Here is a 23,929-nt window from a genome sequence, read left to right as displayed (position 1 = left end):
CTCAATCACAAACAAGTAGAAGAGAAATTCCTGTACTCACCCAGTTGTAAGAATAGTAAATTAACTGAAGTATGTGTGACTGGCAATGATGGACTGAGAGGTGGTTGCAGGGCTTGCCTGTCTCCAGCTCCTATGCTGAAGCGAACCTGAGGTCCACCAGGAGGAGGTACTTGGATACATCCCAAAATGTTTCCCACTAACGTCTCCAATGGAACTTCAATATTTTCCACATATACTGTATATATTATCCCCAGACAATTCTAGAGAGAGAGAGAGAGAGAGGAAAAAAGGAAATATTAAAATTCTCTGAGATCATAAAACACTTTTTAAGTTTGTGATCTTCGATTTCACACTTTCCATCAACACAAAACTCATAAAGGTACTAATAGAAGACAATATTTAAAACACCAAACAACATAAAAATTGTAAATAACACACATAAAACAACCACATTTACCCATGTAATTTTACCCCTTGCATTATTTTTAATTCTGAAAAGGATATTTGGGGGAAAATAAAAATTTGCACAATTTTCCTGCCATGCCAACAGCAGGGCTCAGATTTATATGACCTTTATGCCTTAAAAATTACCAAAATATGGCCGGTAACCCTGAAAATATGATCTGAAAATTCAGGCAATAAATGAAAATATGTATTAACTTTTTAATACCTGATTACAGATGAAATAATGTGTACCCCTCTTAGCCTTCATTTTCAGTAGAGTTTCACTAGATGATGACATGCCGCTTCAGATGGTCAAACTTGAAGGGTCTCCTGTTGTCAGCAAGTTGAGCCTTTTACTTGGAGAAACTTCTTTCTACATTGCACAACGTAATCATTAGCGGAAATTTCCAGTTCATTTTTGTCAAATTCTGCTTCTTTTCAAAAAAAAAGGGCAGCAACTTCACACAGTGTTTTATATCCAGGATTTTGTTGAAGCACACATTATTTTTCCCTAACCTTGTCAGCTACTTCACCTTGTGCTCCCAGTAACTCACTTTCAGTGTGTGTTTCACGATGCTTAAAACGTCAATGCATCTGATAGCATAAATAACGTGGCCTAAGTATGCTAGTCTCAGCTTCATTATCATACCAACCAATGACATACAGGGCTTGGTGTGCTCTAAAGCTGCCTTATTGGTGATTTTTGCAGTCTATGGTATTCATAAGAGTCTTCGCCAACATCAGAACTCAAAAGCATCCATCTTTGTCTTATCTGCCTGTTGCAGCGTCCACCTCTCACATCCATACATGAACAGTGGGAATATAATCGCACTGACTAATCCGTACTTGGTAGCCAAACTTATATCTCTGTTCTTCCCGATCAGGGACATAGTCAACATAACAATTCGTCAAAGCAAGGTCCGTCTTAATTTCAGGACCGCAATCTCCACTTTGATTTTGGCTCCCAAGAAGACGAAATCCTCCACACTCTCTATTTCCTCCCCATTTAGCTTTAGAAAAACTGTACCACACTCACCTCTAGTCATAACTTCGGTCTTTTTAATATTGAGATCGAAGTCCATTTTTTCACTTTCATCTTTGAGGCATGAAATTAAAAGCTTAAGATCATCTTCTATTTCTACCAGCAGGGTGGTATCATCAGCATAAACAACTGCTGTACAGTTTTGATTGAAGATGAATCACTTCTGTCAGAGTTACTGAAGAACTTCTCAATCCCACTGTAGTTTGTACAATAGTAGTTTGCACCATCAAGCTAAGTCCCCCAAATGTTAGAAAGGGTTGTGAGGGAACGGGTAGTCTTGGCAATTCTCTTTTAAACTTCTGCACTCTAAGCAGATTCTTAACAAAAATCTTCTTGCCATTATCACTGAATTTGTCCACCTCAGGATAGTTCCCTCGAACCTCTTCAGCTACTCTATGTAGGGAAATTGCAAGAAAATTACATGCACCATTTTGGGATACAGAACCTGATGACCTTTAGTTGATTAACCATGTAAGAAGCAGCATCCATTAAGAAGAAGAGCACTTTACCTGCCTCAACAAATTCATTGCAGTGTCGAAAACAACAGCATTGGAGAAGTTGTTGACCTTACCCTACACCTCATATGTTAACAGATGTTATGAAATGAAATGGCGTACGGCTTTTAGTGCCGGGAATGTCCAAGGACAGGTTCGGCTCACCAGGTCCAGGTCTTCACAACTAAGTATTTTTTTTTTATTTTCCACCTTGTCGATAAACTAAATTGCTTAAGGCAACTTATTGGTTAAAAGTGATATATGTTTCGTATATTATCAACATCTTCAGCCACATAACACGGTTTAGATGAAACATTCATACATTGACAAAGTATCAATGTTTTAGAGGAAGTGTCTTTAAAATTAGCATAAGAAGATTGACAATCTTAGTTGTGAATCTGTGTAAGTGCGATACGGACCATGAAGCTGATTTTATGTAAGGTGCAGGTCTTTTGATTTGACTCCCGTAGATGTTATAATTGATATGGCAAGACATGGACGTAACATTGAAATAGTAGTGGTAAGCAAGTTAGATAACGAAAGTCATGACGCAACTGTTGACGCACAAATAAACTTTAATTTATCTGGAAGTAGGTCAGTGCATACATAATATTAGGAACTGCTAAGTCAGTAGGTGATCAGGTAGGCCCATGCATTGAGGATGACGAAATGTTAAGTCAGCGGATATGGAAAGCAGTGCTCTGTTGAAATAAGTGTAAGAGTTAAGATAGATGTATATGAGATGAATGAGTAGTGTTACTATACTGAAGGGCCAGGCATGTTATGCCTCACCAAAAGGGGACGGCATGGACAGCCAGTAGTTTTAGGGGTCGCACCCCACATGTGGTCTGGTCTCCGCCGGTGTGAGGTGTCACTAAATAAGCTAGGAGTTTAGAGTAAGTTAATTATAGGGATGGCGCTCACATGAGACTTGGTTTTTCCACCCATGTGAGTGACCACACAGTAGACTTAATATATTTTTTTCTTTTTCTTTTTTTATTAAAATTTTTATTGGTGTTTTGTAAGAATGGGAGGAGGGAGGGAACATCATAAGAAGGGGGGATAGGGCAAGCCTATCCCTAGTGTGGTTGGCTAATGTTGATAGAGGTCTAGAAAGGAGAGAGAGAGAGAGGCAGGGTAAATGTGGCAGCGTGGACTGCTGCCAAACGGAATGGTGTGGATCTAAGTTTGTCAACTGTATAGAGGGCTGGACGTGTTGTTCCAGGGAGGGTGGTTCCTTTTTTCCTCATCAGGGTGGGACAGGACGCCTGGTCAGTAGTTATAGGTGTGGCGTCTCACATGTGGATTGGTTACCGCCTGTATGAGGGGTTACAAGATTAAGTAAAGGTATTTAGAGTTACATGGGCGGCGCTTACATGTGGCTCGGTCTCCCGCCCATGTGAGTGCCCACACAGTAGATTTAGATTTTCATTTTTGTTTTATTATTTGGTTTGAATGGGAACATAAATTTGGGCAGATGCCTATAATGTTCAGCAAATAAATCAATTACTTATCATATGCTAACAGAAATGTTTCTCCAGGCTAGTCATGTTTATGAGTACCTACAGTAACATTTGCCATATATATTTACCGTCTTGCCATATACCTACCATCTATATTGGTGATTTCATCCATGGAGGCCCATATTTTGTTTGCTGCCGACACTACTTCTTAATTTGTTCATTGTATCGTCATACCAGAAAATCCCCTTAACGGGGACTCTGAGGGAATGGGATAAGTCGTGTACTTTTCTAAGAAATTCTGGAAAATAGGTATCTCGATAAAAGGAAATGTTTGATGAAACCATAATTTCACTAAGATCCATAGAAAATAGAGATGAACTACCTGATGGAGATAAAGTGCAGTGTGGTTTTTCAAACAGTAATTGATGTCTGTACGGCTAATTCCCTGTTCAAAGAGCTTTTGTGTTTAGCAGTATTACAATGTTGCACGGTTTTAACCACAATGAATCATACTTATGACATCCCAAACCGGCTCAAACTGTTCCAGGGGATATGTGTGTGTGTGCTTTTTTTTCCCCAGCATATAAGGTACGAGGTATCAATTCAATCGGCGCGCGTATCAGTCTTCGAGTGTACAGAGAGCTTGAAACAATCAGATGGCCGAGTTAAGGTTCTATTTTTTTGCTATTTGCTTTCATCACACCAACACACATAGATCTTATGGCGACAATAGGATAGGAAAGGCCTAGGAATGGGAAGGAAGTGGTCGTGGCCTTAATTAAGGTACAGCCCGCATTTGCCAGTCTGAAAATGGGAAACCATGGAAAACCATCTTCAGGGCTACCGACAGTGGAGTTCGAACCCATTATCTCCCGGATGCAAGCTCACAGCTGCGCGCTGCTAACCGCACGACCAAGGTTCAGCAAGGTCAGAGAACCTAGTTCCATCTGCCCAATACGAGGAAACAAAGAACTGTTACGAGTCAAGAAGGAGATTTATTCGTGTGTGTGTTCTAAGGTATAAAATGTGTTCTGTGTTGTTACCGAGAAGATGATAATCTTGTCTCCAGAGTATTCTACGTAATGTAACTTACAACCAATCACACTGACTTTCGCTTTTCACGTCACAACACAGCTCACAGCTTCATCCACAGAATGTATTACCATTTGACTTGCTTATCACTTGAAGTTCTGACTTCACAGAATCCAAGTTAAGTGCATATTCTACCAGATAAACTGAAGATAGTGCGTCTAGAAGAGACTCTAATTTGTATATTAGTTTTTCAGTCACAGGTCTCATCACATATACCTACTCCTAGAAATTTTTTCGGCCGGGCGGCCTTCAACTATAACCGCAGCCCAGCCGACCGTAACAAAGCATAAATAGGCAGGCGCCTCGTTGGCTGTCGCCTCCCCATCCATCATGCCCTATGTACTCATCCCAGAAGTAGACCTCTCAATCTCAGAAAGAGATATATACCAAGATCTCAAAGCAGCAGACCCCCAGGTGGTTAATGTATTCAGACCGGAAGATGGCCGCACCAGGAAACCATCATCACACGCCATGGTACAAACCAACGGAGAAGCAGCTCAGCACCGCCTGTTCACCTCGGGAGCAACATTTCGAGGCAAAACCTACGCTGTGGTACCACCTCCCTTGCCCGTACTTGAACAGCTACGGGAAGAGCCAGAATACGTACCCAGCCTCCATGAGCCCCCAACCTGGACAACACCCCTGACAATAACACCCACCTTCCCCACCACTACCAACATCACGACAATCACTACTTCTCCCTGCACTCTGTCCTCAACTGTAATTACTACAAGCATAACTTGTCACCCCTCCCCAGTCATGTCATCATCTCTCCCAAACCCCTCGTCACGCTCACCCCAGCAATCCGTATCACTCCGCAGGAATCAGCTCTACCATCAGACAACACTTCGAACCTACCAACATTGACCCAGCAGCCACCATCGCCCCAGGCCAGGCCCCGCTGTGTGCTACGCGGAATCTCTCCAAACATCGCCGAGCCAGAAATACTACAGGAACTTCGTACTGCAGGCATTCCAGCACAACGGGCCATAAGGATACGAAACAACCATGGTCCCACCTATATGGTTCAACTCCAGCTGCCATCCGAAACAAACGTCCATCAACTCATCAGCTCAGGAGCTCAAGTATTCGGCCAACATCATAGAGTGGAACCTTCCCATTCCCCGCCCCCACCCGCCCGCCATACTCCAGATCCCACACAATGCCGCACCCGACCACCCCAACATCCAATCCCACCATATCCACCAGTTTATCTCCCCACTCCCAACATAGGATACATCACCCCGCGATCACCCACACCTGACTTCCTACGCATCCTCATCACCTATCTTCAACAATACACAGCTACTCTCCATTTCCTAACCTCATACCTACTTCCAGGCATTTCAACCCATCTATGCTAGATTAACTGAACCTACCCAGCTCCACTTCATTAAGCAACATATAACCCAACCAATCTGTATGAATGTAAAAATAGCTCTAAGGTAACTCCAATGTAATCACCATAAAACTGTGTAACCCCAATGTAATCACTGTAAAATTGTATCACTGTATAACTGTAAATAAAGCACGGAACAGCTACACACCTTAGCCAAGAGGCCACATCTTCACATCTCCCTAAACAACCAACGCTCCCCTTTTCCAGCTCCTAACTTCAACAAACCTCCAAAGCCCGCCAAATCTCCTGGCCAGAGAGAACGCGTTACCTTCTAGGTGGCCCGCCCCTTCCCTTCAGGAAAGGGAATGAAAACATCCCCCTAGGTCCTATATTGGTTTCAGGTATCATGCATCGCTGCAAGACCCAATGAAACATATGAATCAACATGTGTCTCCAGCCGAGGACTTGTGCTTGGACTTATAAACATGTCATTGCCTAGAACATGGAGAGTCAAGGCTAAGTGAACGCGATGGGAACGTGATAGCCTAGCCCAATGGTGAAATCCCATAGAAAAGTGGAGGCTACGGGATGAATTGAAGACATCTACCATGAGCAGAAGTTAAATTTATTCTTGTAGAATTTGTGTAAACTGTTCGCGCTTTTTTTCTATCGTTGCAGTAGATTGAGTAGTTATTGTAGTAGAAAACTTTCCTCTATTTCAAATCTCTCTTAGATATTGGTGATATGACCGATTGAGCTACTCAGGATTAAGTGTCCTATTAAGTGAGTCTTTGGTTCAATTAGATTTTTTACAGTGGATGATAATAACGATGATTTGAAATTTATAATAATCAGCATTCCTGTCGATAATGGAATTGTGATAAGATGTGACAGTTAAGTAAATAAAGAGCCGAGATACGTGTAGAAGTTTCTGGATCGACCTTGAGCCTTTGATCTTCTACAGTATTCCTTAGAATGAGGCACGGCAGTTGTAATGATGACTACAATAATAAAGGGGTAATAATAAATATATCCATAATTTAAATGGTAATAAAGTGAATATAACAGTCATGGTAGATTAACTGAGATGTAATCCTTGGATTGATTTGTACTCATTTTGGGTGGAAGGATAATACTGCATGCCGTTGGAAAAGCATGGTTAGGTTATAGGAACCTAATTGCGCTGAGTTTTCGTTGTAATGAGCTTTATGATATATTATGGTTGCATGATGCAAATCAAGGAGAGTTTAGGTGAATAGTAAATGCTGCGTGTGATGTGGCCGTGATGAGTTTGACTCCTAATATTTCATCTGCTTACTTCGTGTTTCATTAGAATAGGAGTTATTGACTGAATAACGTAAGTGACATCCCGAATATCAGTCACAATAATAATTATTATTATTGTTTGGGGATTAAATGTAAGAAGGATCCTCTAGTCTGACGTGACCTGTCCAAGAACACTGTAATAATCAAGATGTAATAAATCAAATCATAATCTAAGAGTCGGGACCCCAGTAGTTTGAGCAGTAGTTATTCTGTGCATGTTATTTCAGATCTTCGTTGGATGATTTAATTTATTTATGTGTCAATTCTGTGCTGATATGTGTGGTCTAATGTATCACTGTCAAGGCTGTCCAGCATATTTCTAGAAATAGATAGTTGCCAGATCTGATTGCTTTTGAAGTTAATACCAATTTTGGAGATCAAGTGAACATACAGACCTGGAAGAGAGGAAAGAGACATGGAAATATTTGAGAAAATAATAGATTATACTCATAAAAACAATAATAATAATAATATGGTAATAATTGGGGGAGATCTAAATTTACCTGAAGATGAATGGAATGGAGCTGCAAGTGAAGCCCAAGAACAGAAACTGGCAAATAAGTTAATTTGGGGGGGAGGATTTACACAAGTAGGACAAGAACAGACTCGTCTCAATAACTTACTAGATGTATTCTTAGTTAAACCATGGGAAATTGTTGATAAAACTGAGGTAATTGAAGGAATAGGAGACCATAAGGTTGTAATAATGGATGTAGGACTCGTACCAAAAAGGCTTAATAAGAGAGTTACACAAGACAAGAAATTGTACAGAAAAACTAAAGTTGATGAATTTGGGACTTACCTTAAATTAAATCACAATTCAGTTATTGGATAAGTGAAAGGAGTAATGTGGATACACTTTGGGCTAAATTTAAATTAATCATTTGGGAAGGAGAGAAGAAATTTGTACCTGTTAAGAAGGGTAAAATGACCTCAGACCCTGTTTATTATACAAGGGAAATAAGAAAATTAAAAAGAAAATGTAGAATAGTAAACAGGAAAATCAAAGAGGGTATGGAAAGTAGAGAAACTAGAAAACAGCTAATGAGGAAACTGAATAGAGTGAAAAAGGAAGCAAAAGAGAATTATATGAATGGCATACTTCAAGAGGGTAATGACCACAAAGGGAAATGGAAAAAGCTGTATTCATATATCAAGAATCAAAAATGAAAAGGAATCCAAATTCCTATAATGGTGGGAGAAGGGAGTGAACACTATTTAACAGATACTGAAAAAGCAAACCTATTTAGTAGGGAATTCAGAGATTCAGTAGATGATTGTCAGGAGTTGGAAACCGAAACAGAAGATAGAGAGGGAAAGACACAGAGGGAAACAAGAAGCTTCTCATTCACAAATGAAGATATTTTCAGAGAAATCCAACTGCTTCAGCAAGGAAAAGAGCAGGAAGTGATCAAATTACTGGGGAGGTATTAAAGACAATGGGGTGGTACATAGTGCCTTATTTAAAATTTCTCTTTGACTATGTCATAAATAATAGTGTAATACCAAAGGAATGGAAGGAATCCATAATAATACCAATTTATAAAGGAAAGGGTGATAAAAGGAAACCAGAGAACTACAGACCAATCAGCCTGACCAGTTTAGTTTGTATAATACTGGAGAGTTTAATATCAAAGTACATCAGAGGAATATGTGATGATTAAAAATTGGTTCATGAGGAGCCAGTATGGATTTAGAAAGAAATTTTCTTGTGAGGCACAACTGGTGGGATTTCAGCAGGACATATCAGATCAATTGGATTCAGGAGGTCAGTTAGATTGCATAGCCATAGATCTTTTCAAAGCCTTTGATAGAGTGGAACATGGAATATTATTAAAGAAATTGGAGGGAATAGTATTGGACGTAAGGGTTACACGTTGGATAAAAACATTTCTAAATTCAAGGGTTCAGAAAGTCAAAGTAGGAAATAATGTATCGCAGGAAAAGAAGTTTGGAAGGGAATTGCCCAGGGTAGTATCATTGGTCCATAACTTTTCTTAATATACGCAAATGATTTAGGGAACAATATAACATCAAAAATAAGATTGTATGCAGATGACATAATTGTTTATAAGGAAATAAATAACATTGAGGATTGTACAGAATTACAAAGGGACCTTGAAAGTATCCAACAATGGGTTGAAGAAAATAATATGAAGGTTAATGGAGGCAAATCAACCGTTACAACTTTTACAAACAGGAGCTTTAAAACTGAATTTGAATATACTTTGGATGAGGTAGTTATCCCAAAAAATGGCAAGTGCAAATACTTAGGTGTGAGATTTGAAAGTACAGTAGAAGTCTGTTATAGCAAGAATTCATAACAGCGAAAAATTTACTCGCTATAACGGATTGTCGTTATATCCGATTTTTTGTGTAAAAGTCGGAAAACCCTTCATGCACTTTAAAATCGGCATGAAACGGCAATCAGTTTGTTCAAAACTTGCATTTCCATAGATGATATCCACACTATGGCTTACTTGTTTATTTTTCGTAATCCGATACAACGTGAAAGTGTGTGTTTAATTTCATTCTGAAAAAAATATAGTACCGTATATCTCCGAATCCAAGATGAACCCCCACTTTTTCCTTCAAAAAATTTAAATCAGGCTCAAAAAGAAGTTCGTAAAATCATATGAATGCCTTGTCTTACAGTAGGCCTACGCATTTTTAGACTATTTTTTGGCGCCGAACATTGACTTTCGTCACGCCGTATTGGCGGCTGCACAATTATTTATTTCCGCGGGTGTAAGGACCATTAACTCAACACTGGCATCATAATACCGAAGAGAACTCGTTGAAAATTTTCCGGCAATACCTATTCCATGCGTCTCTACAATACAACGATCCATCAGGAAATTATTCTTGCTGTCTATAAAACTGTTACTTCTACACAGCGTCAGATATAACCGGCAGCCGCTACACGCACGTCTCGCTTGTTGGGTTCGGCCAAATTCAGCGGCTAGCGAAGTACTGGCCTAATCACGAACGTTGAAAATCAACGAACGAGTTTATTGCGCCACGGAATGGCCATTCCGCCCTTGCGTTTTTCGTGCACATACCTCACAATTTCATCTTCGACTTCTTTAAAGCGTCCTTGTTGCGGGCCACTGAATGCATTTTTTGTACGGTGCGCATTTTTTTAGCTCTTTGTCTTCACGCTAACGCCAAATATTGGCTTCAGTTAGACCTAGGCCGTATTTTCTTGCGGCTGCACAATTATTCTACATTTCCATGTGTTTAATAAACATCAACTTATAATTGGCATCATAATATCGACTAGAACCCGTTGAAAATTTGCCGGCAATACCTTTTCCACGTATCTTTACAATACGACTATCCATCACGAAAATATTCCTGCTGTCTATAATCCTTAATTTTACTAAGCGTCAAGTTATGACTATGCCACTGAGTAGCCATGGCTTTTCTAAGAATTCGAAGGGTCTCATGCTTTGATGTCATTCTGCAGATTTGAGAAACACACAGGCTCTGCACAACTGGTTGTCGCGGTGGTCGTTTATTGTCAACGAGTTCTGTGCGCGTGTGAAAAGAAGCAGCGTAGTTACCGCGGTAGTTGCCAGTGGTATCCATTAACTTACTGTTAGGCCGCGAATCCAACAACCCTTGAGTTTTCGCATGAGATTCTGAGAAAAAAAAGTCTTGGATTCGGAGAAATACGGTATCACTCCAGAGATTTCTGTGGCAAACATCTCAGCTTTCTTCTTCAAACAGCGTCACCTAACCTAACCGTATATGTAGCCTATCGTGAAAACATATTTGAAACGCATGTAGAGAAATAACCTCGTTGCGAAAAATTTTCATGTAAATAGTCGTAACTAGACGCGACAAGATATGAAATACTCTGAAATCAGTGATGTACTCTGCCATATCTTGAGGTGTATCACATTCTTACTTAATTTCCGTATATAACATTAAAATTAAGATATCGTTTACTTCAGTCTTTGTTTTTAACGAGTTAACAACTGGTATCGGCCACGTTATTTACGCATTCATTACGAAAACGTGTTTTCCTCTTCCATTTCAAATTTTCTTTAGAGAACAGCAGCCAATGGGTATTACTAATAAACTCCAACATCGCCTTTGAATGTCAACGAGAGAGCTCGCAAATGCACAAAGTGAGAAAACTGGACCGTACCGAAGATGATCGATAACATTTTGTTGCAAACGTTTCAGTTTTCTTATTCAAACAGCGTCACGTATCCTAACTTAACCGTACTATACGTATGATGAAAACACACTTCAAGCGCCAGTAAAGAAATTATACCGTTCTCGCTATAAATTTTCATAATAGCCTTTCCGTGATTTAACCAGACGCGACAAAATATAAACTAACCTCTGAAATCAATTAAGCACTCTGCCATATCTCAAGGTGTATCCCATTCTTACTTAATTGCAGTATTGAACCTCAAAATTAAGCGGTCGTTTAGTCAGCCTTAGTTTTAACGAGTTAACAACCATTATCGGACATGTTATTTACGCATTTATTACGAAAATATGTTCTCTTTCATTTCGAATTTTCTTTACGGAACAACTGTCGACGGATATTACTAATCGACTCCGACATCACCTTCGAATGTCGACGAGAGAAATCGCTAGTGCACATAGCGAGGAAACGATGCGGATGCATAAATATCGGTAACGGAAAAAATCGTGCGCGCTTAACCGCTCGTAATAACGGATGCGCCAGTGATAGGGTTCTCGCTGTAACCGAAGGACGATACACAGTTTAATATAGGAATTTTGAAGGGACAGAAAAATGTAGTCGCTATAACGGAGTTCTCGTTATATGCCGTACTCGCTATAGCGGACTTCTACTGTAATTTGCACTGGAAGGGTCATGTTGATGACGTTGGGAAAGCATACAGTTCGTTACATGTCATAATGAGGCTACTTAAAGGATGCAATAAAGAATTAAAAGAAAAAAGTTACTTAAGTATGGTTCGTCCATTATTGGAATATGCAAACAGTGTTCGGGATCCTCACCAAGAATACCTAATAAAAGAAATAGATAGTGTGCAGAGGAAAACAGCAAGATTCGTAACAGGGGTTTTCAGGAGAAAGAGTAGTGTATCAGAAATGTTAAAGGAACTTGGGTGAGAAAGCCTGCACCGTGATTTAATTTGGCTTAATATTTCAAATTTTTTAGTGGATGAAATATTAAATATTTTAACTTTTTGCAATTTCTACGTCGGTTCCAGGCTAGGAGCTAGAATTTTGCCAAATATTAATTTCGTAGGGCACTGCATCACGGTATCCGCCATTTTGTTTGGGGGGAGGGGGGCAAAAATTTAAAATTTTTGGAATTTTTCCGTAGGTTACACGCTAATAGCTATCACCTTGCCAAATTTCAAGTTTCCAGCTCATGTCGAAGTGGGTAACCATTTATGTCAGTCAGTGAGCCTTGCGGCTTTATATATATAAGATAAGATAGAGCCAGGCAATGTGCACGCTAAATAGTGCAGGCTTTCGTTTGGAAATTGATTGCGAGCAAACGGTGCGTCGTATAGAGGTACGGATTGCGGCGTTAGACGACCCTTTTAGTGGTCTACATTACTGTCTTAGGCGCTTTCTCCTATCCCGCATATTTATGCCATAGAAAGAGGTGAACGTTTCGATCCATGTCAAATTTCGCCCACTTTTCACAAATTGAAAAATACTTTTGCCAACTTGGCAGACAGCTACAGTCTTGAAACTTTGCAGGCAGATTGACGATGAAACGACCTATAATTTTGGTCATTTGAGGTTTTGCCGTATCTCAACGGGTTTCGCCATAAATTGCTTAAGAACCATCAAATAGGCCGAAATTTCAATTTTGTTTCCACATGTACCCTCCGTTTTCCCACACTTGCAAGGCAGCTAGAATAACGAAAGTCGGTCTACATATGGCCAATGACGTTGCCAAGGAGCGTCCTGAATTTCGTTCATCTATCCATCTTATGAGTGTGAGAATCAGTAAAAACCTTTATGGAAATTTAACAAAAATGACCGAAACCGGGAAAATGAAGCTCAATCTAAGGTAGAAGGAGTCGAGATACGACAAAAAGTCATAGGACCAAAGTTGTAGATCTCTTCATTTTAGGGGCCAAAAGTGCAGTCCGTTTATTGATAACAATTACCGTTTAGCCACAAGAGAGCTCGAAACGAAAGCCTGCACCGTGATTTAATTTGGCTTTACATTGGTACGATAGTCAATTTCGGAACTATGTTCTCTACTGGTCCCCCAGCATAACTGTGCGTTGCTTCAGGGGAACGTTCTAGCCTTTTCCAAGGCTGATTTAAAAGTGCCATTTCCATTACAGGCTGTTATTAAGATGGGGTCGCTACTCCCAAAGGCATTTCATATCTACTGCCAGCAGGTGATCAAGCCACTCCTAACATGGAGTACACACACACTTCACTGCCATCCCTAACCTGGGATCAGACACTATTCATTGGGTTCCAGTGTCATTTCTTACACTGAGGAGACAATCACCCAACCAAAGGACATACATCTGCCCAAAGACGTTGGTCATCTTAGGGGATCGGTTTATTTACCACAGTCCAACACTCAGCGTTACGACGCTAGCTGTGTGGTAAACTCATTACCGTAGTGGGGTAACAGGCCAAACAAACCCATCAAATTACCAATATCAAGCAAAAATGTTTCACAAAAGCATTTCAAATGTATTACAAATATAAAGAGTTACAGTAGTCTATTATTATAATGTGAAGTAGCAACTTCAGAGAAAGGTTTGCAAATACTTACCCTGAAAGTTTCAATGTAGTCAAGTCGGGAGACAAGAACCAAACATTTTGGTGCATACATAATACTGTGGTGAGTAATTGTGGGGATTGTGCGAGTCAGACTTCCAGTAAGTGTGCGAGGGTGGGTATTTTCTCCTTCCACTGTGTCTTCTTCCTAAAAACAGAATGTAACTGAAGCTTACCATATTTCTAACAATAGCAAGTGACAAGCAATCAATCACCACTAATCTGTATTTAGGCCATTATCCAACTGAGAAAGGCAAATTCCATAAAGAGAACATCTGTGTTGCTTCAGATCAGGGACTAAATTTTTCAAACATCAATTTTATGCACAGAATGCTATGCAATTTAAATTCTTAACAGGGTTAAAGTTACCATATTTTAGCAAAATCCCAGGGATATATGTTCTCACCAAACTTACAGTAGCAATCCTACAGAATCATTTGTATGGTGTTCACGAAATGTGAATCCAGAAAAAGAATATTTTTTTATCTTATACTATTATATAAACATTATGGCAAGGCAAATTGTTAAATAAAATCAATTATATTAATCAACATGGCATGCGTTACTTTAGAATGATTAAATACTGACTTTACAAAATTAGACATACATGGTTTCAAGCTTTCAGACCATATGCCTCCAAGGCAAGAATACTCTAATATAAATAGTTCTTCTAATCCACCACAGCATTTTGGATTCACAATTAGTGCATTTTAGTGGTGACAAACTGTTTTATTTACAAGGATGGATGGATGTACAAAAGCATCTGTACCGATAATCTAAATTCAAAGGCTTAAAAATGTCTTGCATGACAATAAATGTTAGTATGCAACAACTGCAAAACACTCGTACAATTTGTTTTCTTTTCACGAGAATATCAATTCAATAAAGCCCATACTTATGTTGAATTTTCAATTCCTTAATTATGATGATGTAATATTCAATGGTTTATTTCAACAAAACAGTGCAGATGAACATATCGTCATCCATTTTGTTTCCTCAATCCAGAGGTTGGTGGGTGTTCTTTTGACACCAAGTTTTTTAATAGTTTGGTATCTTCCTTCATGTTATCCAGGAACGGTGTTCTAGGTCTCCCTCTAGATATTCTTCTATCCACACGACCTTCTAGCAAAGTGGCGCAGCAACTACAGCGTCTTATCAGGTGGCCTACAAATGGGTTTCTTCTCCTCTCAATGGACTCCACAAGCTGGTAGTTTTCTTCAATACTGCACAGAGACTGTTCATTTTTCTTTTTCAGTTTAGAATATGTTCATCATTCTCTTTGAGCACCACATTTCAAATGCTCTCAATTTTTCCGTCTCTGCTTTTCTTTTGCTAGTGGCTTTACGTCACACCAACAAAGACATGTCTTATGGCGACGATGGGATAGAAAAGGGCTAGGCGTGGGAAGGAAGCGGCCGTGGCCTTAATTTTTTTTTTTTTTTGCTAGTGGCTTTACGTCGCGCCGACACAGATAGGTCTTATGGCGACGATGGGACAAGGAAGGGCTGGGAGTGGGAAGGAAGCGGCCGTGGCCTTAATTAAGGTACAGCCCCAGCATTTGCCTGGTGTGAAAATGGAAAACCACGGAAAACCATCTTCAGGGCTGCTTATAGTGAGATTAGAACCCACTATATCCCAGATGCAAGCTCACAGCTGTGTGCCCCTAACTGCATGGCCAATCGCCTGGTCTCTGCTTTTCTGGGAGGCCATGTTTACAAAGTGTGTATGGCAACACTCCACATATAGGCTTTAATCATCAGCATGCAATTATTTCTTCTGGAAAAATTACCTGGGAATGAATTATTTCTTTTACATTTAATAGTACAAAATTAAGAAATGTTTACACAGCACATTATAACCAACAAGCAATTAAATTTGAGTTTTACTTCCGTTTTGTACCTTTATCACAAGCGTTTTAATGTATAACGGGCCATAAAAAGTTTCCGTTCGACAGCCGCACAGTCCTGAATCGGAATGCCAATCAGGCAAACTTGCTGTGAGCATTGAGGCACTCATCCCACCAACGCACCAGGTTGAAGATCCTTGTGTAGTAAAAAAATGTGCCCTACTGCGTGAAGAAGTCTGCAACTACCTTCTGCACATCCTCGTCCGACAGGAAGGGTCGACACTTTAAGGCCTTTTTGAGGGAAACAAATGCATGATAATCGCATGGGGAGAGATCAGGACTATAGGGCGGATGCTCGAGCATCTCCCACCGCCCGCTTGTTGTTGTCCATAATGGATAAGGCTACAATTAAATTACAAATTTTTATAATCACCAATATTGTGATTGACTTATAACGTAACCTTGCATTAATAAGTTTTCTTGTATTGAATAGGTGGTACCACAATATATTTTTAATTTAATTGTACTCTTAGTTCAATACGGACCAAATAAAATTCTTATCATTAAATGGATAAGGCTGGCCTCTCAGATCTACTGGCATCTTGTGTCGAAACATGACCACAATGGAACTTGGTGCACCATTCCACAATGGTTGTTTTACAACGGACATGCTGCCCCATACACAGTCTTCATTCTCCAATGGATGTACCGGTGTTTGTCCTTCAGCAGCTAAGAACAGAATAACCACACGTTGGTCCTGTTTGAATGCATCTGGTAATAACATCACCATAGTTCACGTGGCCGCCTTTAACGCACACACCTCAGCACAACATGACAGCCACACTAATCCCTTTGTCTACGTGTCAGTGCTTATATAACCGCACTGGAGTGGCACTACATTACATTTCCGCTGCAGGCATGTCCTTAAACGGAAACTTTTGATCATGCCTTACATGATAGACTTTGAAAAATCCATCCACATGAAGGGCAACTTTATATTTGTCACATTCAAAGTAAGATTTCTTCCAGGTTCCATGCCTGAAACAAACTTTGCATCTTTTTGATGGGGCCAATTTAGGTACTAGCTGCAGCAGCTCAGTAGGACCATTGCCAAGATGCCTCCAAGTTATTTCATTTAGTTCTACAACTGTACATGCATTGCCAGAATTTTACTCACACAATCCCAGTTCCATGTGTTTGAATCCCATGCCATGTTATGGTTATGATCAGAGATATATATCTCAATCTTCACTCTCGCTTTCAGATATGGACTCATTATATTCAGATTCACTAACAGAACTAACACTATTACCTGATACTTGTGAGTCATTAACACCATGACTATTAAAACACAATCTTCCCTCCTCTTCACAATACTTACGAGACTTTTTCATAATGTTGCTTACCTATGGACAAGATGACAATTTAAGAACAAAAATGATATTGAAGAAATGACCTCTGGATAACCATATGGCCTGTAAAAACACTAAATATTGGAAACTAGAATATCACTGCCTAAATAAATCGCTAGTCAGAAACACGTATTACAACATTTATGACTCTCATAAATTATTATGGCTGTACCAGTCTTATGCTAACGAACATGCTGCTCGTGACAGGTGTATCATCACTGTACGGGAATTGGTTAATGAATAGTTTCCCTGTGGCCAATTACACAGATTTACATGTCAAAAGACTCTTCATACTGAAGGCCTGCTTCCCTTGAGGTATCCTAGCTGTCACATCCTTTTGACATCTCCCATCCAATATTATCAGGTTACTGAAATAACAAACTTATTTAATTTGTTATATCCTCTTTCCATATAACCAAATATTACCTTCCAAATTTCCACATTGTGCGTACCGGTATTTCATTAGTTTGGTTTTATTTTCATTTATGTTCATTTTACAGATATTCTTGAATTTCCTGTTCAGTAGTTCTAAACTGTTTTAGAGATCATCCCCACTTTCTGCAACAAGGACTGTGTCATCACCAAATCTTAGGGTGGTGAACATTAGCATTTACTCTTATGCCAGGTGTATCAGCTTCCATGAATTATTTTATGGCCTCTTCTATGTAGAGATGAATGTAAACGGGATGAAAGACTACATCCTTACCACATTTTTTCATGTAAGTAAACTTGCCTCGTCATCGTGAGGTGGTGCAGCTCTTTCAAGGCACACCCCGATAGAGGTAAGCTGCAGGTACCATTTCAACCACGTAACAGGCCTCCTGCCATTCTTAAATTTCTGGTAGTACTAGGAAACGAATCTGGGTCCCCGAGGACAGCAGCTAGTAATACTAACCTTTACTCTATGGAGGCAGACATTCTTTACAGTATCTTAGCTTCTATTTCCTACTTGCAAATGACTGATCCCTGTTTTCTGTAAAAATTATACAGTGTTCTCTGGTTTCTGTAATCCACCTTTAGATTTTTATGGACATTTCCCAGGCATTGGTCTGCTGGTTCAGTCATAACTTTCTTCACATATTCCCATTTATCTTTATCTAAAGTCTCAGCGATTCATTCGATGGTAAAAATCTTCAACTGTTACATTTTAAAATTTATGATGATAATGATGATGCTTGTTGTTTAAAGGGGCCTAACATCGAGGTCATCGGCCCCTAATGATACGAAATGAAATGACAAAGTTCAAAAACATCCACTGACCAAAATAAAAAATGTCATGAATGAATGGATGGACATGGATTTAAAACAATCAGTGGATCCGACTCAAAATCTATCACAAATAATAGTATTACTGACCAAGGGACCACTTCCAAAGCACAATCCTGAATCGAGGATGCTTGATGTCTAAAGGGGTCCAAAATTCAGGTCAAAGGCCCCTCAGAATGGTACGTATCGCTAGTAAAGTAGAACCATGGTATGTGTCATGTTGGGGTACTAATCAAACGGAGCTAAGACTCACGGTGTTCCACACATAATGGTACTACTCACAAGTATTGGACGTCGTACAGGTAACGCAGACCTATGGTGTTCCTCACATAATGGCGCCATACATAGGCAACGTGAACCGATGGTGTTCCTCACCTAGGTGTACTAATCACGGGCGAGGGTAATCCCGTGGTGTTCCTCACATAGTGGATACTAAGCGAGGCAACGCAGACCCACGGTGCCACTCATATAGTGGTACTAATCACAGGCAACACCCAGACCCGTGGTGTTGCTCACAAGGGTACGACTCACGGGTACTGCAAATCCACAGTGACACACACTCTGCTGCTACTAATCACAAACCTATTTCGTACCTAATATAGTGGTACTACTCGCAAGTACAGGCAACCCATGGTGTTCCCCGCGTGAAGGTACTAATCAAAAGTAGTTTCATGGTTCTACTCAATCATCCCTGGGTCGCCCCTTATGACAGGCAGGAGATACCGTGGGTGTATTCTTCGTCTGCGTCCCCCAGCCACAGGGGGTGACAAAGGGAAAAAAAGAAGAAAAAGTAGTGATCTGTCACTTCGAAAAATGAAGTAACGGACAAAGAAAGGCAAGGGCCACGAAGGGCGTGAAAATGAAAGACGCCCTAGGCCTCGAATGCTCTAATACTGTCGGGGTCAGAAAAGAACAAGAGTTGACCAAGGGAGGTCGGACAGGATAGATGAAAGTGAGGAGCCTGGCACAGCAATGCCAGGACTCAGCTAAGGGCCCCTTGGTCGCCAACTCACGCTCCCAAGACAAGAGCCGTTGGGGCCCCTTTTAGTCGCCTCTTACATCAGGCAGGGAATACTGCGGGTGTATTCTTCGCCTGCATCCCCCACCCACAGGAGGTAGTGTGTTTGGTCCGCGAGAGGTATTTTATTTCCCTCAAGCCTGCCGGCAAGTCTGTTAGGACCCCCCTATATGCGACCTGGGACGCGCCACGTGGGAGTATCACCTCTCCCCCTGCTACGCCAGTGTAGTAGGTTCGTGGTTTTTAAATTTACTCAAAGCACTTAAATCAAATTTTATTCAATTAAGATCCCTTTTTTTTTTTTTTTTAATTAGTCATTCTCTCAGTTTTAGGTGACTTATCATTTCAACTGGGTTATGATCTGATGCAGTATCAGCTCCAGGGTGGGTTTTACATGGTTTTTTATTTGGTTACCGTATTTCTGAGTAATCATAGTGTAGTCTAGTTGGTATCTTGGTCTATTCCCTGGCATAGTCCACATGTATCTTCTCCTTCGTGGTTGACCATAGTATGTGTTTGTGATGGTTATGCTGTGGCTTTTACAGAACTCCACAAGTTTATTTTTTCTCTTGTTCCTTATTCCAAGATCCAAGTCACATACTATGTTCTCTCTCCTTTCACCAACACCACCATTTAAATCATCTGCAAGAGTGTAGTCTAGTTTGTATCTCTAACTCCTTCAGCCTTTGTAAAGACTTCTTCAATTCACTCCTTTACCTTTTCTACTACATCGTTATGACAGGCTGACGTTGGCATGTATAAATGAACCAGTGCTAGGTCCTTTGGTTCCGCCTCTACCTTAATCACGATTCTTTTGTAGTAAGCCAAAGTACTTTTAATTCTGCAGTTTATGTTATTCTTCAAAATAAATCCCACACCTTCATTACTTTCTCAGCAACCAGGTTTTGCAGTCACCACTCCAAAAATCTCCTCCTGGCCACTACATTTCACTAAGCCCCATGATGTCAATGTTCAAGCTTTCCATTTATTTATATTTTTTCAGTTTACTAGCCCTGTTACTTCTACTGCCAGGGTGACAGTGTATCAACAGTGCTTTTCTCCCTAATACTGTTCTTTTTCTTCGGTAATTCCATACTGTGTATCGTGGGAAAGATAAAATAAAGTGGTGGTTTCCCACTGCCTTCCACTTCACAGTGTAGCAACTGTTCAAGACGTTCTGTCCGTACCTGCTACTATCTGAACCTGAACCTTTCTGATGTCATTCAGATTCAGGACAGTAATAGTGGTTGCTGCTGCCCTCCACAATATATTATACCGAGGATAAATCCCAACACCTATATGTTCACAGATACCGACCTGTGGTTGCTGCTGCCCTCCACAATGTATTATAGAGAGGATAAATCCCAACACATATCTGTTCACAGATACCAACCTTTTGGGGTTGGTTACTCAACCTTTCAATTGGTTGATAGGTTTACCAGGGGACACAACATTCAGATTATGTTTGGAGTTGCAGTGGAGAGGCTAAGAGAATTCTTTTTCTGAATCATTATTATTACTTTGTTGTTGGTCTGGATCAATGTGTCCACCCCTAGGTTGAGGCTTTTAACACTCAAAATTCATTTAATACAATAAGTACTGAGTTTGCAATTAGAGCGGTAAGTGAAGCATCCTGGTCATTAAAAGTCTAGATCTCATCCTATGCAAGGGACATGGTATTTAAATGAAATAATTACTGGCTTCTCGCCAAAATGACTCCAGTTTGAATCCTCCTCCATGTATGTGGGAGTTTTAAATGAAAAGCAACATCCCTTTAGTTAGAATTTCATTCAAATCTATATGGCCTGAATTTTTTTTTTGCTAATTTGTTTTACGTCGCACCGGCACAGATATGTCTTATGGCGACGATTGGATAGGAAAGGCCTAGGAAGTGGAAGGAAGCAGCCGTGGCCTTAATTAAGATACAGCCCCGGCATTTGCCTGGTGTGAAAATGGAAAACCATCTTCAGGGCTGCCGACAGTGGGGCTCGAACCCACTATCTCCCGATTACTGGATACTGACTGAACTTAAGCGACTGGCCTGTAGTTATGATCACAATATCAGACATATGAAACCTCAAACTAACTTGTTTACTAGCATGCCTTCTTTTGAAGCTGAAGGTTTTTAAAACCACTTCTGAAGAAAAAAATCTTTCTAAAAATACCCACAAATTTCAAAATTTGCAAGTTGCTTTATAGTTTGTATATTTCTTCAGGACACAAAGTATGCATTATGTATACACTGAAATCGTTAGTATGTTCTCTGTTAGTAAGTTTTCTCACTTAACAAGGCAATTTCCATCAGTCCCAGTCCTAATGCTATAAAACACATGTTATCATATCTTCAACAAGTTTTTCTCCTTCTAGCTTAAGATGATCAAAATTTTATAGCACTGTTTGACTGGACAATATTTTCCACATTATTGATGACTCAGTTCAAAAGTTAGTACTCATATCTTGTGCAGTATAAAATTCTTCTGTACTTTTCAACAGCCTATGGGCTCTGCCCTTGATTGAGATGCGAAAGTAATGTCTCTTTCTATCTCTCTCCCTCGTTAGCACAGCTAATTTAAGTAATGAGAGGGCAAAGGGCAACTTGCGATTCAGTTGGTGCATGTTGTGTTCGCCAGTTCATTTCGAGCTTTAGTAATAAAGTTTACCAAGCGTGTCTTTAGTTATGGCAAAAAAGGAAGTGCAATAGATTAGCAATAATAAAGAGCTGTCAATCGCTCAAGAACTGGACCATAAACCTAAAATTAATGGTGTGGCATGTGGATATTGTGTGGAAATTGAAGATTCCCCCATCCACACTGAACACTACAGTCAGCAAATGGAAAGAAATTGGATGTGCTTGTAAAGGAGCAAAAGGTAAAAGAAAACCAGTCCATAAGGATCATTTTCCCAAACTGGAAAGAGCATTACTGAAGTGGATTAAACAAGTCCACACGTTTAATATCTCATTTGGTAGAACCGTGTTCTGAGCCTACGCAGCTCATTTAGCAGAGCCAGTGGGACTCTCAAAGGGCAAGCTTCCAATGGTTAGATAGAGAGATTTAAGAACGGACATGCGCTAGTGTACAGATACATGCAAGGCAAGGCAGCAGAATCTGGAGACCATAAAAAAGTGGAGAGAATACATTGCCATCACATCTCCAGAATTACAGTCCAAATGATGTTTTCAATGCAGACAAAACAGGGCTATTTTCTCACCTACTACATGACAAAACTTTGGCATTTAAGGGTGAGAAGTGTCAGTGTGGGAAGTTAAGGTGCAACGAAAGTGGAATAGAAAAGTTGGTTTTCTAGAGAAAGCAAAACGTCTACACTGTTTTAAAAATGTGCAGACTTTTGCATGCAAATACATTTTAAATCTGAAAATCTGGATAACACACTTCGTATTTGAGCAATATTTACATGGAGTGGATGGATGTTAACAACCAGAAAGTTATTTTGTTTGTTGACCACTATATGGGACATCCTACCAACACTCCATTCTTTCAGAAAGTGAAAAAAGTATGTGTTCTCCCTAATAAATTCCGCAAGTCATCTGCAGCTTCTCAATCAGGGTATCATACAATGTCTAAAGCAAAACTAAAGAAAGGCTTGTTCAAAGTAGGTTGGCTTCTCTTCACTAAGGAAGATAAACATCTCGGGCAGAATGCATTTCATAAAATCTGTTGGGATTCAGTTCATAAAAGCATCATAAGGATCTGTTTCAATTAAGACAGCTTTAGCCTTCTTGTTGCCGATGAAGTCATGCCCGCAACTGAAAACATAGCGGAGACAGATGATTGGCGTGATGTAGTGTGGGAAGAAGACAACACATAGCCATCATCCGTTACACTTCATGTGACAAAGTCTAAGGGTTAAGAAACAAAATATACAATAGCAGAGCAGGGAAACAACATGCAGATCCCAAAAATTAAACTCAGAACAGAGTATCTGTATCAAAACTTATTTTTGTGGCGCTATGCCTGCTCAAAAACACATTAAACATACAGCAAGCGCACACAGTGCCATGCTTGCAATCCTCCAGCTGTCAGCAGGAGCTGTTATACTTTACACGTAAACTCTAGAGCTGGAGGACTGCGTAAAGAACGGTAAAAAAAAATTTAAAATTATATAATGTGGAAAGAGGATTACTGCATGTCTGGAAAAGAATGTACCTCGTCTACAGGTTTGCTTGGAGTAATGGCAACAGTTTCGTTGAAGCTGAGACAGGCACAGTAATGACGGTTGGCATGGATGTCTGTGAATACTGATACAAAGAATCTTGGTTCCTGGCGTTCTGTTGAAAGTGCCCATCCTTGTGGCTGGCAAAACTGAAACAACATAATACTGAATGACAAGAAAAATACAAACATAATCAACTAAACACTATTCCTTCACCATCATCATTACTACTACTCCTTACTG

The 23,929-nt window shown here is 40.0% G+C and overlaps 1 protein-coding gene across 1 annotated transcript in view; it reads right to left on the bottom strand.

The window, feature by feature from the left end:
• Sbf (SET domain binding factor) overlaps positions 1–23,929 on the bottom strand; it is an 851,001-nt gene that overhangs the window by 792,762 nt on the left and 34,310 nt on the right. The window contains exons 3-5 of the mRNA XM_067143032.2: positions 23,680–23,835; positions 13,967–14,119; positions 41–260 (exon numbers count right to left, since the gene is read on the bottom strand). Coding sequence (XP_066999133.1) covers positions 41–260; positions 13,967–14,119; positions 23,680–23,835 — 529 coding nt within the window. The remainder of the gene's footprint in view (positions 1–40; positions 261–13,966; positions 14,120–23,679; positions 23,836–23,929) is intronic.

The sequence above is a fragment of the Anabrus simplex genome, chromosome 3 (assembly GCF_040414725.1).
Source record: "Anabrus simplex isolate iqAnaSimp1 chromosome 3, ASM4041472v1, whole genome shotgun sequence".
NCBI classification, from domain to species: domain Eukaryota; kingdom Metazoa; phylum Arthropoda; class Insecta; order Orthoptera; family Tettigoniidae; genus Anabrus; species Anabrus simplex.
Note: the sequence above shows the minus strand (reverse complement) of the source record. Positions and strands in the feature narration are given on the sequence as shown.